Source organism: Pithys albifrons, chromosome Z (assembly GCF_047495875.1).
Source record: "Pithys albifrons albifrons isolate INPA30051 chromosome Z, PitAlb_v1, whole genome shotgun sequence".
Lineage (NCBI taxonomy): Eukaryota > Metazoa > Chordata > Aves > Passeriformes > Thamnophilidae > Pithys > Pithys albifrons.
Window position 1 is genome coordinate 70,175,420 of NC_092497.1, and position 14,405 is coordinate 70,189,824.

Below are 14,405 nucleotides of genomic sequence, written 5' to 3' on the forward strand. Positions count from 1 at the left end.
TCATGGGAACAGAATAGAAAATTTTACACCACAACTGCGATATTTTACATCTTGTAAAATAACAAGTAGAAAATATTTTGTTTTTTAAAATCCAAATGTCCAAGTTTGTCTTTTCTCAAGTAATAGAAGATATATCAGACAACCTGCACATTTGATACTCCCCAGCTCCTTTCCCAAATCATTGAAAAAGGTATGTTTCCATTAGTCAATTCCAATGAGAGAATATCAGTATGAAGTATATTCTACTGCAAAATATCTGTGAACCACACAGGATAGGACTTCTAAAGGAGTACAGTCTTTGTGGAAGTCCTTGGCCTTAGATTTTTTAATTCTAAAATTTCACAAAATTATGATCTTTCAAATTCTTTATTTTGAAATGTACACATACACAAATGAAAAAGGAAAATTGGAATTGTAGGGGACAAAAAAATGAAATTGTGAGAGTGTTTTGAATTTTTGATATCACTTAAATTTGAAAGACTGAAGCTAGAAGCTTCTAAGTGACAAAATAATTACAAATCACTTCATAGCGCACATTCCCAGGGCACTGACAGCCTCCACATGTAACTGCTTATAAGTTTTTCCTTCACACATTCCAATAACATGAAGCCTCTCACTGCAACATAGAGTATGTGGTGCTTAATTATAGGAGCACTTCAGATTTCTCTGAGTCCTGGCATATGGGAAAGAATTCAGACTCTTTTACAGAGGATAAAATATATTGGACCAATTAAATTAAATGCTCTAACCAAGAAAACCCAAAGTGATCTTAAAATATGTGATTAAAAATGAAAAAGATAAGAAAAGGGAGCTGGTTAAAAATACCATCTTGGAAAGAAAGAAAAAAGATTTCCTACAGCAAGAATGCTTTTACTGACCCCAGAAAGGGCTGATGAGAACGAAAAATTATCCTAAAATATGGCAAAAGTGTAGGTATTTCTTTAAGACATGAGAAAATGGGTTGGCAAGACGAATGCATTTACCATGTACTGTGCTACAGATGGGAATAACAAAGGGCCTTGAATATGTTCTCATAACACTGGTTACTTAGTTAAACAGGACTGGGTATAGATGAAATAAGATGGAAAGAATGTTCAACTCCGATTTTGCAAATAACCACATAAGCATATTATAAATCTCCTCACAAAGTGATTTAGTCTCTAGCATCTAGCTAGTTCTCATTTCAGCCTCTTCTGCTGATATTGGAGGGCTGATACAGAAAGTCTGTGCTTCAGCACATTAACTTGTTTCCACTTGCCAGCAAGAACTAGGTACTTGTTAGCATACACTGTTCTTTATTCCTTGTGTTTACACTCTGTTCCACTGTCATATGTTTTGCAGCCCAATCATGCCTTCCTCAATTCTCATTTGTTTGGCTATGGAAAATAAGCCCTCTTAAGCTAAGATCATAAAAGTACCTATCTCATTCTCTGCAAGCACACACAGATTTCTTTGAATTTGCCTTTTTCATCCATGGGCAACTGAACTATGCACCGTACTCTAATTGCATTTGGGGAAGTAGTGCTGGTGCGTCCAGACTCCCATGGAAATGACTTATCTGATAAATCCTGAAATCATGTTTGGTCTTGAAAGCCTCTGCATTTTATCAGGAGATATCCTTATGGGTTCTTTTGTTTATCTGTTGAAAAAGGATTTTGCTGTTTGCTTTAATTTTGTGAAGTTTGAGTTAGTTTGACTTCTGGCAAGTTCTTAAGACTACTAAAACATGCATTTTGCTCTTGCCAATCTTGATCCTCTTTGTAAATTCCTTTTAGGATTTTATCTTACTACTAGCATTCCTTTTGACACATACTGGTTGGTGACATTTCCTCTAGCTAGTGCTACAGTGTTTAAGAATGAACTAAGTTGCAGATCTGGATCCCACATCAGGAGCACACTGGTCTCAAGAACCTGGCATGAGAAAACAATGCCGAACAGTGCAGTAAACTCCAAAAAGGGCATTTGATGACTTCCATGTGGCATAAGGCTCAGAATGCTTAAGCTTCTTGGCAAGCCAGCATTTGGGACTAGTCTCCACTGGGATGCTTTACCAGTTCAGTTGGCACTATGTTCATAGGATGTTTTGCTGAACTCTGTTTTGGTTGTTGTGGGATGATAAGCAGTGTATAGCTGGGAGAATTGAAAACCAGCTGAAACACTGGAGCAGCATAAAGTCTATAAAGGCTACAGTATTTGCCTTTTTTTTTTTTTTAATTTGTCTAATGGCTGGAAGTTGCCATCTGAAAGCAGGGCTGTTCTGTGTACTGGGATCCTGTGGAGACCACAGCAACCCATAGCTATGTTGGCTCTGCCACAACAGGCAGGATTGTAAGCTGCAATGTTTATTTGGCCTGACTGTCATTTTGTGTCCTTTACAGAGATGTTTCAGCTAAAGGTCACGGGAGAGCCACTGCATATGTTTTCTTCAAATAAAATCAATTGAAGAACCTAGAACACAATAATTTATGTTCAGGGCTGTACTTCCATGTATTCCCATTGGAGACCTATCAATGTGAACTAGCACTGTTGGGAAATATCTCCAGATATCCCAGTTAATCAATACTTGTTCATTATATTGTTTTTGATGAATACGGGTAAGAATTGGATAAGCATGAATCAGCTGACTTTAAAATAACTGCACCTCACATAAGATCAATAGAAGTTGGATTTTTTTCATAGCATCACTTCAGGCAAGCTAACATACCTTTTATCTCGCTCTCTTCTTACCACTCCTTATTCATTGTTGGTATATGAATTGTTGAAAGGAGTGGCTTTATTAAATTAATAGCATTTAATCTACGGTCATACTGTCAACTTGCAGGGAGTGAACAAGCACATAGGAAGTTTCAAGTGCCCAGGTGTGCTTCAACTGGCTCTCACTCAGGAAGTTAGCCTAGAGCTGTGTCAAACGCAGTCTTTATGGGTGCCTGCTAATATCTCTCCTCTGAGTATGAAACCCCTATGCTAGAAAATAGTGGTTTAGGGAATTCATGCCAATTATAGTTGTGTTATGACAGATTAAAATATTCTAATTATGCTTGGCTTCCATGCAGAACCACATTAATGCATCTATGACATTTAATAACACAGGAGGATAACCACATGCCTCAACAAAGGTTGACTTATCCCCAAAGTTGATCAAATTTTTTTCTCCCTTCCGCCCTCCTTTTCCTGCCCACTGAAATTAGGATTTGTGTGTTCTTGCAGTATTTTTGGGGAAAAAACCCTGAAAAGTAAGACAAAAAGAAGAGAAAGATAAAAGATGAAATAAATAAAGCAAAGGAGAGAAAGAATATGTAAGGGGAGAAGGAGAAAAGGAGAAGGGGAAGAGAAGAAGAAGGAGAAGGATGTAAACCTCTAGGAAGGTTTGGGAAGGTTTGGGCAGGTTTGGAAAGGGAAGGTTTGGGAAGATTTGGGAAGGGAAGATTTGGGACGATTTGGGAAGGGAAGGTTTGGGAAGGGAAGGGAAATATTCTATTATAAGACTGCTTTTTTTGTTTATTGACAAGTGCAGTATGTAGTAAATTACTAGCACCATATAAGCTCAGGCTGAACCAAAATAATTTTCTCCCAAAGAATCTTCCTCACATTTTCCCGCCTGCTACAGCTGTCCCTCAGAAGAAAAAGGAGATTTCTTAACAAAAGGAAGTATTCTGCCCTGCAAATCGGTTTTTAGGACATCTTTCCACACCACAGCCTCTTCTAGTCAGTGTGGAGCACAAATGCAATTCCAAGGACTCAAAGGTAAATCCTCTGGTGATAAATTTTTATGGCACAGTGGTAGATTTCTAGACAAAAGTCAGTGGGGAGACACATTTGGCCAAAGTCCTCATCATTTCAAAGCACGAGAAAATTCTTACTCAAATAGTGAGATTTATGAGCTGTGTTCCTCTGCTCTGAAAAGTGAAAAGGGGACTCATCTGTGCTGGAACTCCAAGTGAAAGTTTGAGAAGACATTTCAATTTATTTATCTGTTAGATACATCTAAGTGTGAACAATGTCCATCTTAAGGGGTTTTTTTTCAGACATTCAGGTGACTAACTTAGTGAAACTGCAGGATTCTGGATGCCAAACTAAGGATAACATTTCTAAGGAAAAAAAATTATTAGGGGAAAAAATTATTAGGGAAAAAATTATTTGCCCCCCCAGCTAAAGCTTTAACCAATTCAATCTACGGGAAGTATGCAAAACTCTTAAATGTAGTGTGCAGCTCCCAAACTACATGAGACCTTGAGCAAACTTTGCAGATGAGCATCTTTCCACGACGATATGTCTTTCCACAGAAATGTATTAAAAAATGAAGAAACAAAAGACAAAGAGACAGAAATGTTGGTGACTGATAAATCTTTAATATAAAAATTGTACAAGAATTTTGATACAAATTACAAGAGGTATTTGGACAAAGTATGAGCAAAACTCCATTTATATCCCCAAAACCTTATGCATTTTATGCAAAAGACATATTTTAGGACAGTTACAGTACAGAAAATACAAGAAAAGAAATGTCAAATTAAAAAGAGGATTTTTAATTCCCTCAGACTACTAATGGAAAAAACTTGTTTAGAGTACATACAATATTTATGAAGCTACCAATGTCACGATTAATAGATCAACATGATGCAGTTTTTTGTATCCCCTTGTACAGCTATATTCTACAGTGCATGCTTTGGTTCTGCAGGCAGGACAACAGAGCATTCATGTTTTGCTCACGTTGAGATCAAACAGTGAAAATGAAAAGCCTCCTCTATTCAAAACAGAGAAGGATTCTTGTAAAAATGTCCATCAGGCCTCGACTGCACACTTTCCTGTGCCTGGTGGGGGAACCCCAGGAACACAGCTTGTCAAAGTCCACTGGAACAAGTCTAACTTTGCAAACCAGCAGCAAGCTCGCCATTCTCTATGCAGCAGCCCCCCTCACTGCTGTTGTTGCATCACAGGGTGTCACAGGGTGTTGCAGCTGGGCTGTGATAGCCCTCCTGTGCCTGCTGAGAAAGGGGTTTCCAGGCTGTATGCTTCTGTGACTGAACGCACTGCCAGAACCCTAAGAACTCTCAAATAAGTGAAGGTTCAAATCCAGTTTACCTCAGTTTACATCTCCATGTGAAACCCTCAGTCAGGTTTCCATCTTTCGATTTCAGGCAAACAGAAACATAGCAGACAACTACATAGGAAACCCCCATGTTTGATTTTCTCGGTTAAAAGCTGTTAAAATAACAACTGTGCTAGTGAGCAAGAGCCTTCAGTCAATGAAATTCCAACCCCCTTTGACCACAGGTGTAAGCCCCCTACAGTGAGTTATTTGTAGGTACAAACAGGTTGTAGTGCCCTGCTTATGTTAAGTAAAAATCTGTGGAATTTCAGCCAGGGTAAATTTTAAATGTGTTCAGGGTTCAGATCAACTTATTTGAACACATGTCACATGTACATTGCACTGGAACACAGATTGTTCTCATAGATTGGAGGAGAAGCAGAAGGATGAACTGAGAATACAAATGCTGCTCATCAAAAAACAGCCACAATCTGAGAAAGGAGCCCAATATGACATAGGAACCAAAGTTTGCAGAAGCAGCATCCTGAATTTTGTATTTATAAATAACTAAATGAAATACACACACACACACTAGTGGCCATTTTATTAATTTTGCCAATTTACAAACAGTGACAATTTTCACAGAGGGAATGCACAAAACTTTCCAAAATGAAGTACACCAGGAGGATGTGTTACTTTTCTGAGAAAATTTTAATGAGACACTCTCTCGGAGTAGGAGGAAAAGGGGTGGAGACAGGTGAAGAAAATGGGAAAATTAAGGCAACGGCTGAAGGTTGTACAAGGGTTTGTCAAAAAACAAAAAAAATTTAAAAAATCCAAATGTAAAAGCATAGTTGAAAAATAATGAATAAATCAGCCTTAGTTTGCACAGTTTAAGTGGTCCTATCCATGGGTCCTTGAGTAAACTCAGAAAAACATCCCTAGAATTACAATTTGTGAGGCTACCATGCCATTTAACGGGGCGATAGCAGGGGTAGAAGCATTCTGCCCCAACAATACAGGAAGGCAGGAGATGGGGATGTGGACCATGTGACAACATCTTGAGCCAGATGCTGATGATTATGCAATGCTCCCCCACTCAGGCAGGGACACGTGCATGCACAACTGCCACTGGTGCCCCAGAGCTACTGGTCATAGAATCTTGCATTTCGTGACAGAAGTGGACAGACTGTGATTAACTATTGATGAGTTTGCCATCCTAACTGTGCATTATCCTCTGATCATTCTCAACCTTTTTTTTTGAGAATGGATGCCTTATAAAATCTTTATGCATCACTTAGCTACTCCTGCTCTCTCTTTCTTCTCTAGACATATAATTGCCTTGGATGCTTTTCTTCATTGTCCTAAAATATTTGTTTCCAAAGGTTTGAAGGGAGCAGTACACAAAAACTGTGTAAAAAACCTCTCTACACATTAGACATTTGCTCTCTTACAGCTCTTGTGTTTTTAAATGCATGCGGAAACACATATATATATATAGAAGTGTGATGAAAATGATATTTGGTTCACTTGTAGTCTTCATTTTTAGGCTCTTTGTTCTAACACTGTGTCTGTTTCTCTGTCACATTCACACTCACACACGTACTCACACATACAAAGGACACAAATGGTTTCTTCAAACAGAAAGTCCTCAGTTTCCACAAACAGCCTCAGAAATGGTACACCAAGAAAGGCTGCCCAAGCTCATCATCGCAGGTCAGCTCATCCAGCTGTTTCCACCTCCGTCAGTGCCATGCACATATGGAGTTGACAGGGGAACAGAGTCTGGGCTCAGCCTTTAGACTTCTGATACAAACAGGCCTCAGGAATTTGTCTGCAGGTTTCACCCTTGTAGCTTCTGATGAACTCGGAAGGAAAAGGAGGGAAAAGATCAGTGACCTTTGAGTAGTAAAACATCTCAGCATATTTATAGTGGGCACCATCATCTCTGTTGCAGCAAACATCAAATTACCACCAAATAGTGCTGGACACAGCATTAGCATCCAGAACCAGTAAAGAGGAGCTGCAGCCACCAATGCCATGAATCAATCCAAAGATATGAAAAGTAATGGACCCCAAAATGGCTGTGTTCAGGTTTCCTGGTCCTGGGCTTTGCCTGAAACCTGTCTTTAACTTTTTTCTGTGCTGCACTGTTCAACCCACAGTGCCCAGCACTCATAGGTGAACATGGGATCTGGTGCTATAATCTTGGCTGGGAACACTGCTGATCCTGCAAGGAAAGCACGCTCCAGCAGCTTCTCTGCCTACGCAAATTTTCAACTGCTATTCAGCAGTCAGTCAGCATACAATAAAAAGGAACAGGAGTGGCTGGAGCAAGGTATGTTGGTCTTCTTGCACTTTGAATTTCTTAAAATATAGCACGTGATCTCAAGCTACTTCACTGTAAAACTCTCTCTCTTCTCATGGCCCCATCTGAGAAGCACTTCTGGAGCCTGTGCTTTTTGTAGTGTTCCTGTAAATGAAGGGATAAATCAGAAAAAATTCCTCCTTGTATGAGGACAGCAGATTGTGTCTCAGATATGTTTTACTAACACTTCACAGAGGTTCACACTGACCTCAGCAGGAGATGTTCCTATCACAGCAGAATAGGGTATCTGGAATTGGCATTCACTATGGAAATGTGAGAGGATGACATTACTCTGAAATTTGCCTGGGGTAGGCTAAACTAATACAAAAAAAAAAAAAAAGCATCCTCTTTGGCACTGAACCTATGCAGCAAGACATGTAGCAAATTCATGAGACTATTTCTAGCAGGTATGGTATGGCCTATGCCAATACAAAGCAATTAGTTGCTACATAAGCAGACAAAAGTGCCATTACAGACAGTATTTCTCAGCTGACCTTTTGCTAAGAAGCCATCTTGTTACTGTCTGTCTGATAGCTCGATAGAGCAGCCAGTGGCAGCCTTGGGCTTCCCAAAGACAAATCAAACTGCTCCAGATGGGACTTCCTTTCACTCACTGCAGATGCGTGTGCATGTGCGTGCGTGCGTGCGTGCGTGCGTGTGTGTGTGTGTGTGTGTGTGTGTGCCAAGGAATGGGGAAGGAAAGCCTGGTTCTTACACTCAATTTTGCCTTCACAAGGGATAAACAGGCAATTACACATCCTTTTATATTTGATGGCCAAGTGCTGAACTTGAAAGCACACTATTAGTTTGTGTCCCTTCAGGGCCAGTGCAATAAGTAGCCAGGAGAGTTGGGGCTAAGGAAGAGAGGGTGTTGTCAGCTGTTAGTGTGACAGTCGTGTCAGCAGCATTCACATTACTGGAAGGTAATAAAGTGACAAGTAAGTTATTAGAAAGATATGAGGTGAAATTGAACTGAAGCTTCTTTCTGCTCAGATCAGTTTTTTTCCTGCTTTGTAATGGGCCACTATTTGTTACAAACCAAGCCTTGTCTTGAGATCTTATATAAAAAAAGAAATATTTATTCTTTGCAGGAAAGGTCACATGAATTTACATCACACTTTAAAGGAGAGGAATGGGAAAATAGTTTCATGACAACTACAACTGCTATTTAAAAAAACACAGTGTCATCATAATGAACAATAATACTGGCAAAAGTCAGAGGACTTGTCAAAAACATGTCCATTTTTTTAACCCTTTGATGGTCCAGAACCATTTTCCTTTAAGTTTCAGTGCCAAACATAACAGCAATCATATCGGGATATACATGATTAATACCTTGATCAAAAAATCAAAGCTGTCATTCAACACCATGACTTGAAGAGAGAAAACAAGCCTGGTTAACTACATACTCAATATTACTTACTTTACTTATGTAAAATAGTTGCTGCTACACTGTTAGAGCCATTTTAAAGGCAGTGATAATGCTGCAATATTGGCAAGAAGAGACAGAAACCATGGGACTGGAACAGACATGTACTCAGGTAAACATGTGGGTGAAAGGTTCAGTCCATCATATGATGTTGCTCTGTTCATGAAGTAAAAATGGGTATGGAAAAGAGTTCCTTTTATGTCCCTACAGGACAGGAGAAAAAAGCCCAACTCATCATGTGGCAACAGCAGGATATGCTGATGCTTATCTAGTAAAGTAGTACTACAGTTACTGTTTTGTTGAGTTACTATAGCAGTAAAGTCTTTTTCTTATGTCACTACATAAGAAAAAAACCAAAACTAAGAAGGGAGTGAAATACACCAGCTGCCATCATGTGTCTGCCACTCACCTTTTCCCCCTCAGGGAACTCCTGCTACCTCCTTGCCCTTAGTACAGACACCTTTGCTACTTTTTTGAAATAAAAAGAGTAATTGTGTTAATCCAAGGAGAAAAGTGACAAAAATATTCTGGGGACAGAAGAAGTAACAGTTTTGTTCTTGTAAGTAGCAGATAAAAGTTTAAAGAAGCATGTATGCACTCCTAGACAAAGGACTTTCTCTCCCTGTTCTTTTCCCTGACACCAATGTTGCTGTGTAAATGTCCTGCAGAATCTGAGTACAAATACATTTCTGAAAAGATGCTCTGTTTTCTGATGGCAGCTGATATCCTTAACGATCCTTTGAAAAGTGGGTCCATACCCCAAGCATTTTGTTTTTAAAATGTCATACACATTGAAGAAGAAATTTTTGAAACTAAGTCACTCGTCATGAAAATGGTTCCTATCTCTTGGACAGATCAGACCTTGAATCAACGTGTTTCTGAGCTTGAATGATACCCACACAGCTCCACTCTTTGTTGCTTTAACATCCCTACCCCACATTATTAGCTATATTACAACCTAACTGCGTTGAGAAAGCTAAAACTTGGAAAATTCACCTCTTATTAGTTATACTAGAGCAGATCAACAGAGGTGTTGACCTCCTCTGGCAGCTACTTCACTGTTTAGGACGTCACTCTACTAGTTTTCCTGAACAGTTTCTTTCTTTGTGGATGAAATGGGAAGCATACAGGTGATGTAAAATTTACAAACTTTTGGAACAGGCAGAGAAAGAACACTTCCATTTTGTCAATAGAAGGAAGGGAAGGAAAGGAGGAAGGGAAGGAAGTGAAGGAAAGGGGGAAGGAAGTGAAGGAAAGGGGGAAGGAAGTGAAGGAAAGGAGGAAGGGGAGGAAGGGAGGTAGGAAGAAGGGTAGAGAGGAAGAAAGGGAAGGAGGAAGGAAGGGAGGGAGAGAAGAAGGAAGGAAGAGAGGGAGGAAGGGAGGGAGGAAGCAAGAAAGGAAGGAAGCAAGGAAGAGAAGGAGGGAGGGAGGCAGGGAGAGAGGCAAGAGGGAGGGTGGAAGCGAGGAAGGAAGCGAGGAAGAAAGGAAGGGAGGGTGGCAGGGAGGAAGGCAGGGAGGAAATACACGGAAGTTTAGTCATGGCAAATATGGTGCACAATTTCTGCTGTGCAAAGTATCTACAGATCTCTAGGAAACATACAAACTTCATGAGCTCAGACATTAAACCCTTTGAGAAGTCTTTAAGAGCAGTGTCCATGTGCTATTAGGCTTTTTAACCTATACTTTCCACATTTGTCAAATTGGGTTGTGACTCAGTGACAAAGTGCCTTTTGTGTATGACTACGGTGTCACAATACAGTCAGCTGCAGTTTAAAAGGTAAGGTTAAAATCTCAGCCATAACAAACTGTACCTGGTTGAGATATAGCTCTGAAAAAATGACTAAATATTGTAAGGTGTGCAAAAATATGTATGAGTTCAATTATTTCTTTACTAATACCAGATAATTAGTCCTCACAGGAGTATACTTATGGCCGAGATCACATTAGTATTAGCCTTATTTTAAAAGATTGAAATATAAATTGGTAAGTGATGTGATTTGTCTGAGACTAAACAGTGAGAAGGGGCTACCATGGTACTAAAACCCATGGTTTCCATTCTTGTGCTTTGATTCCACCAGGGTTTTTTCCAAATTGTCATACAGGTTTTCAAAAGATACTTAGTGATCAACTATTATCATACTCTTTCCTGAAACACCACACCCCCCAGCACCCTCGACAAACAGAAAAATTCTAGACAAGTGGTTCTCTTTCTATTGGAGGTTTAGCAAAGTTAATTCCTAATTGCAGGCAAAGCTTTTTGATATTTACAGAAAAATACAACTACTTTGAATAAACAAAACAGTGAAACAATGTGGAAAGAGCAACCACAATAATTACAGGAACCAGAAAAAAGGAAAAAACTCCATGTAAAGTGAAAAGTCTCTTCCTCAAGTTGGTTTAGTTCTTGTAAAGTGGTTTAGACTGCCAGTTTGGAAACCAAAGGGATAGTCATAGGTTTGTGATAAGCAACTGCAATATTTATCTTGTCATCATATCACTACAGCCATGTCCTGTGCTGAACAGATGAGATGTTTGGTTATTTTTCTTACTGTAGTCTGGTTCACTGCTGAGATCACCCAGAAATGCTACTTTCTGTCAGTAAAACCAAGCTTCTATGCAACAGCCCTTTTAAGAATTTTTCAGATAAGGTCAGATAATACAAATTCCACCACAGGGACAATTCTGATCAATACAGATTCTCACAGAGATGCACGGTATGTAGAAAGGAGGAAAATGCCATTCAATTCAATGCAAGTATATGAGTCCTAAAACAAAAACTGTTCAGACTTTAGTATCACTAACACTGGAGAAACTACTTGATTTGTCTAGGAATAACATTGAGTAATATTTTGTCCACAAGACGGACATGATATCTCCTACATGGTTTAAGCAAAATCTGAATGAAGCTAAGAGTAGGTGTGCTGGGCTTCTAACAGTTTTTAGAGGTTTGTCCCTGCTTCTTTACTTTTTAGAATGTGTAGTTTTATTTTGGTGATATTTTTTTCTATGTCAATAATCTGCTGAATTTATCTACTGATGATGTTTAAGTTTCCAACCAAGTTTACTGAAACCATTTGACATCAACAGAAACAGAATGAAATGAGAATGCTGAGCAGTGATTAATTCAGTGAGGAATTATATATATACCTCAAATGTGTTTTTCATTAAAAATGCTATTTATTTATACCACACATACTACAAAACAGCGGCTTGGGTTTTTTTCTGTATATATCATTCAAATTTTGATAGCTTGTTTTTCAGACTTCCCATATTACTTGTATCTAATAGCCTGAGAGGAGACAGAGAGTGTAGTACAGATAACACAACCAAAGTTCATGTGTTTGGGAAGAATTTATCCTTACAGTTCTAATTTCCCTTTCTTACAAACACTGAGTTTGCACAACATGAAACAAAGCAAAGCAGATCTCTCCACTGAATTTAACAAGGTAAAGTAGCTGAAATTTAAAGAAAATAAAAAAAAAAGATGAAAGAAAAATGTCAGTGAAACAGCTTAGTGTTTTGCTATAAAGGTTCCTTTTGTTAAACCAGAAGGTAAATTTTCCTTATAATTTTTGTGGGATCCACTAATAGTTTCAGGGCTTCATAAGTGTACAGAATCTAAAAATGATCAGAGGCTTGTAACCCATAGGAACATAGTGAGAATTCATTTAGAAAGGTTTTTGTTTTATTCTCTAGAACTGGAAATACTGATTTATTAGATATTGATTTCTATTTTTGGAAACAAAAATACTGAAATGCATAAAAAGTACTAGAAAAGAGGAAATCCATATTAAGAGTTTCCTCTAAAAAACATAACAGGCTTTAAGTACTGAAGTGGACATAAAAAGTAAGAATAATTAAAATGCACAGCAAAACAAAACAGCGACAAGCTGAAACAATGGAGCATTTCTGACTCTCAGCTAAGAATAATGTTCTGGGTCAGTAAATATAGAAAAGGAACACATTCTCACTGAAGGAATATTTTATTGTATGCTGACAGATCTCTTGGGGTTTTGTTTGTTTGTTTGTTTTTGCTTTTGTTATAGTTATTTGGTTTGTAAAGAAAAGAGTCTACAACACACATCCTAATGGTTTTGGCTGTAGATTGAACTGAAATAAATACCATCACTCAGTCAGTATGTTGTGGTAACTCAGGCTGCCAGTGTGGTTTACCAGCTCAAGCAACATGTGTAAATACCAGAAACAAAAAGATTCAGAGGGTACCCTTTCTCTATTTCTGCCTTTCTCAGATGCTTGCTGCTTGTCTGTATCCTGTTCATGCTTGCTCTCTTGCACACAACCTTTCTTGGACTTTTTTTCTTTTCTGACAAATCATGTGAGTGAAACACAAAACATTAACACAATTAGACATCTTTTTTTTTTCTGGCCTATAATTTTATCGAAAGGGAAAGTAACCCAGTAAAAATTCCAGCGTGTATGTTCAGAGCTACTAAGTGCTTCTGCCATTAATTTCTTTTGATTGCTTCTATAAAACATGCCTTAATCATACTACAGCACTTTCCATTGCAAAAAAGACAACTTTACAGAACAACATAGTTAACATTATTTCCCTGTTCCTTTTGTTTTTTGTTTTTCTTTTAAACACCACAAAAATCCAGGCTATAATAAGAAGCACACAAAATTATATTCATCTTTGTTCTGTGACAAGTAGTATCAGCATTTATATCCCCAAATATTATGTATGTTTGACAAAAAAAAAAAGGTTCTACTGGTTCACATGACACAATTCTGTTTTTTTTTGTCTTTAATGCAGTATATAAGGAATAAGAATGCACTATTGTTTCTAGTAATAACTGGCACTTGAAAAAAGCACCAAAAATTCTGTATTTCACTTTACCCCTTTTCCCTACCCAGTACTTTTTTTGTGTAGTCCAAAAACTACAACTGTGGTTATGGTGAATAACTACATTTTCTTTTTTTAAAAGTGTGCAAAGTTGGCACTTTTGTATTAACACTAAACACTAATACTCTTTGTTTGGCATTCCTGCCCTCATACTGACCAGATCACTTTTATCTAAGTGTATTTTTTTAAAGACACTTACTGAAAATATGGCAATAGTTTAAAAAAAAAAAAAGCATGGATATTATTACACATCCCCTTGTAGTGTATGAAAAAGTGCACAACTGGATTTATGTAATAGTACAAGACAAAAAAATCTGTATCAAATCAGGTACTGTAAAGCATGCCAGCACCTCTGTAGTACTTATATCTAGCAGGTAGTTAAAACAAGACTGTGGTTCTTTTAAAAATGTGCATTAAAGCTAACATAAATGAGGAGAACTAGCCAGCAAACTATTTTTCCTGCTTATCTAACAGCTGAATGTAACTGTAAAAATTAAGCAAAAAAAAATTAAGAGTTAAACCACCAGCAATACAATTGTTTTACATCCTAGGCCTGTCAAGGCTCAATATATATATACAAGTGTAACAGCCATGCTTAGTAGAACGTTATCCCCAATGCTTAGAAGACACAAAGACAACTAAGTAGATTTTTTTCTTTCTCTTTTTGTTTGTTTGCAATTTTTTTGTGTATTTTTGGGGGGGTTGGTGTTTTTTT

The 14,405-nt window shown here is 38.0% G+C and overlaps 1 protein-coding gene across 2 annotated transcripts in view; it reads right to left on the reverse strand.

Moving 5' to 3' along the window:
• Positions 1-4,338: 4,338 nt before the first annotated feature.
• BNC2 (basonuclin zinc finger protein 2) overlaps positions 4,339-14,405 on the reverse strand; it is a 330,641-nt gene continuing 320,574 nt past the window's right edge. The window contains exon 7 of one of the 2 annotated variants that reach the window (XM_071580801.1): positions 4,339-7,502. In XM_071580801.1, the coding sequence (XP_071436902.1) occupies positions 7,423-7,502 (80 nt within the window). In that variant the 3' untranslated portion in view covers positions 4,339-7,422. The remainder of the gene's footprint in view (positions 7,503-14,405) is intronic. The other variant, XM_071580802.1, reaches the window with a different exon arrangement.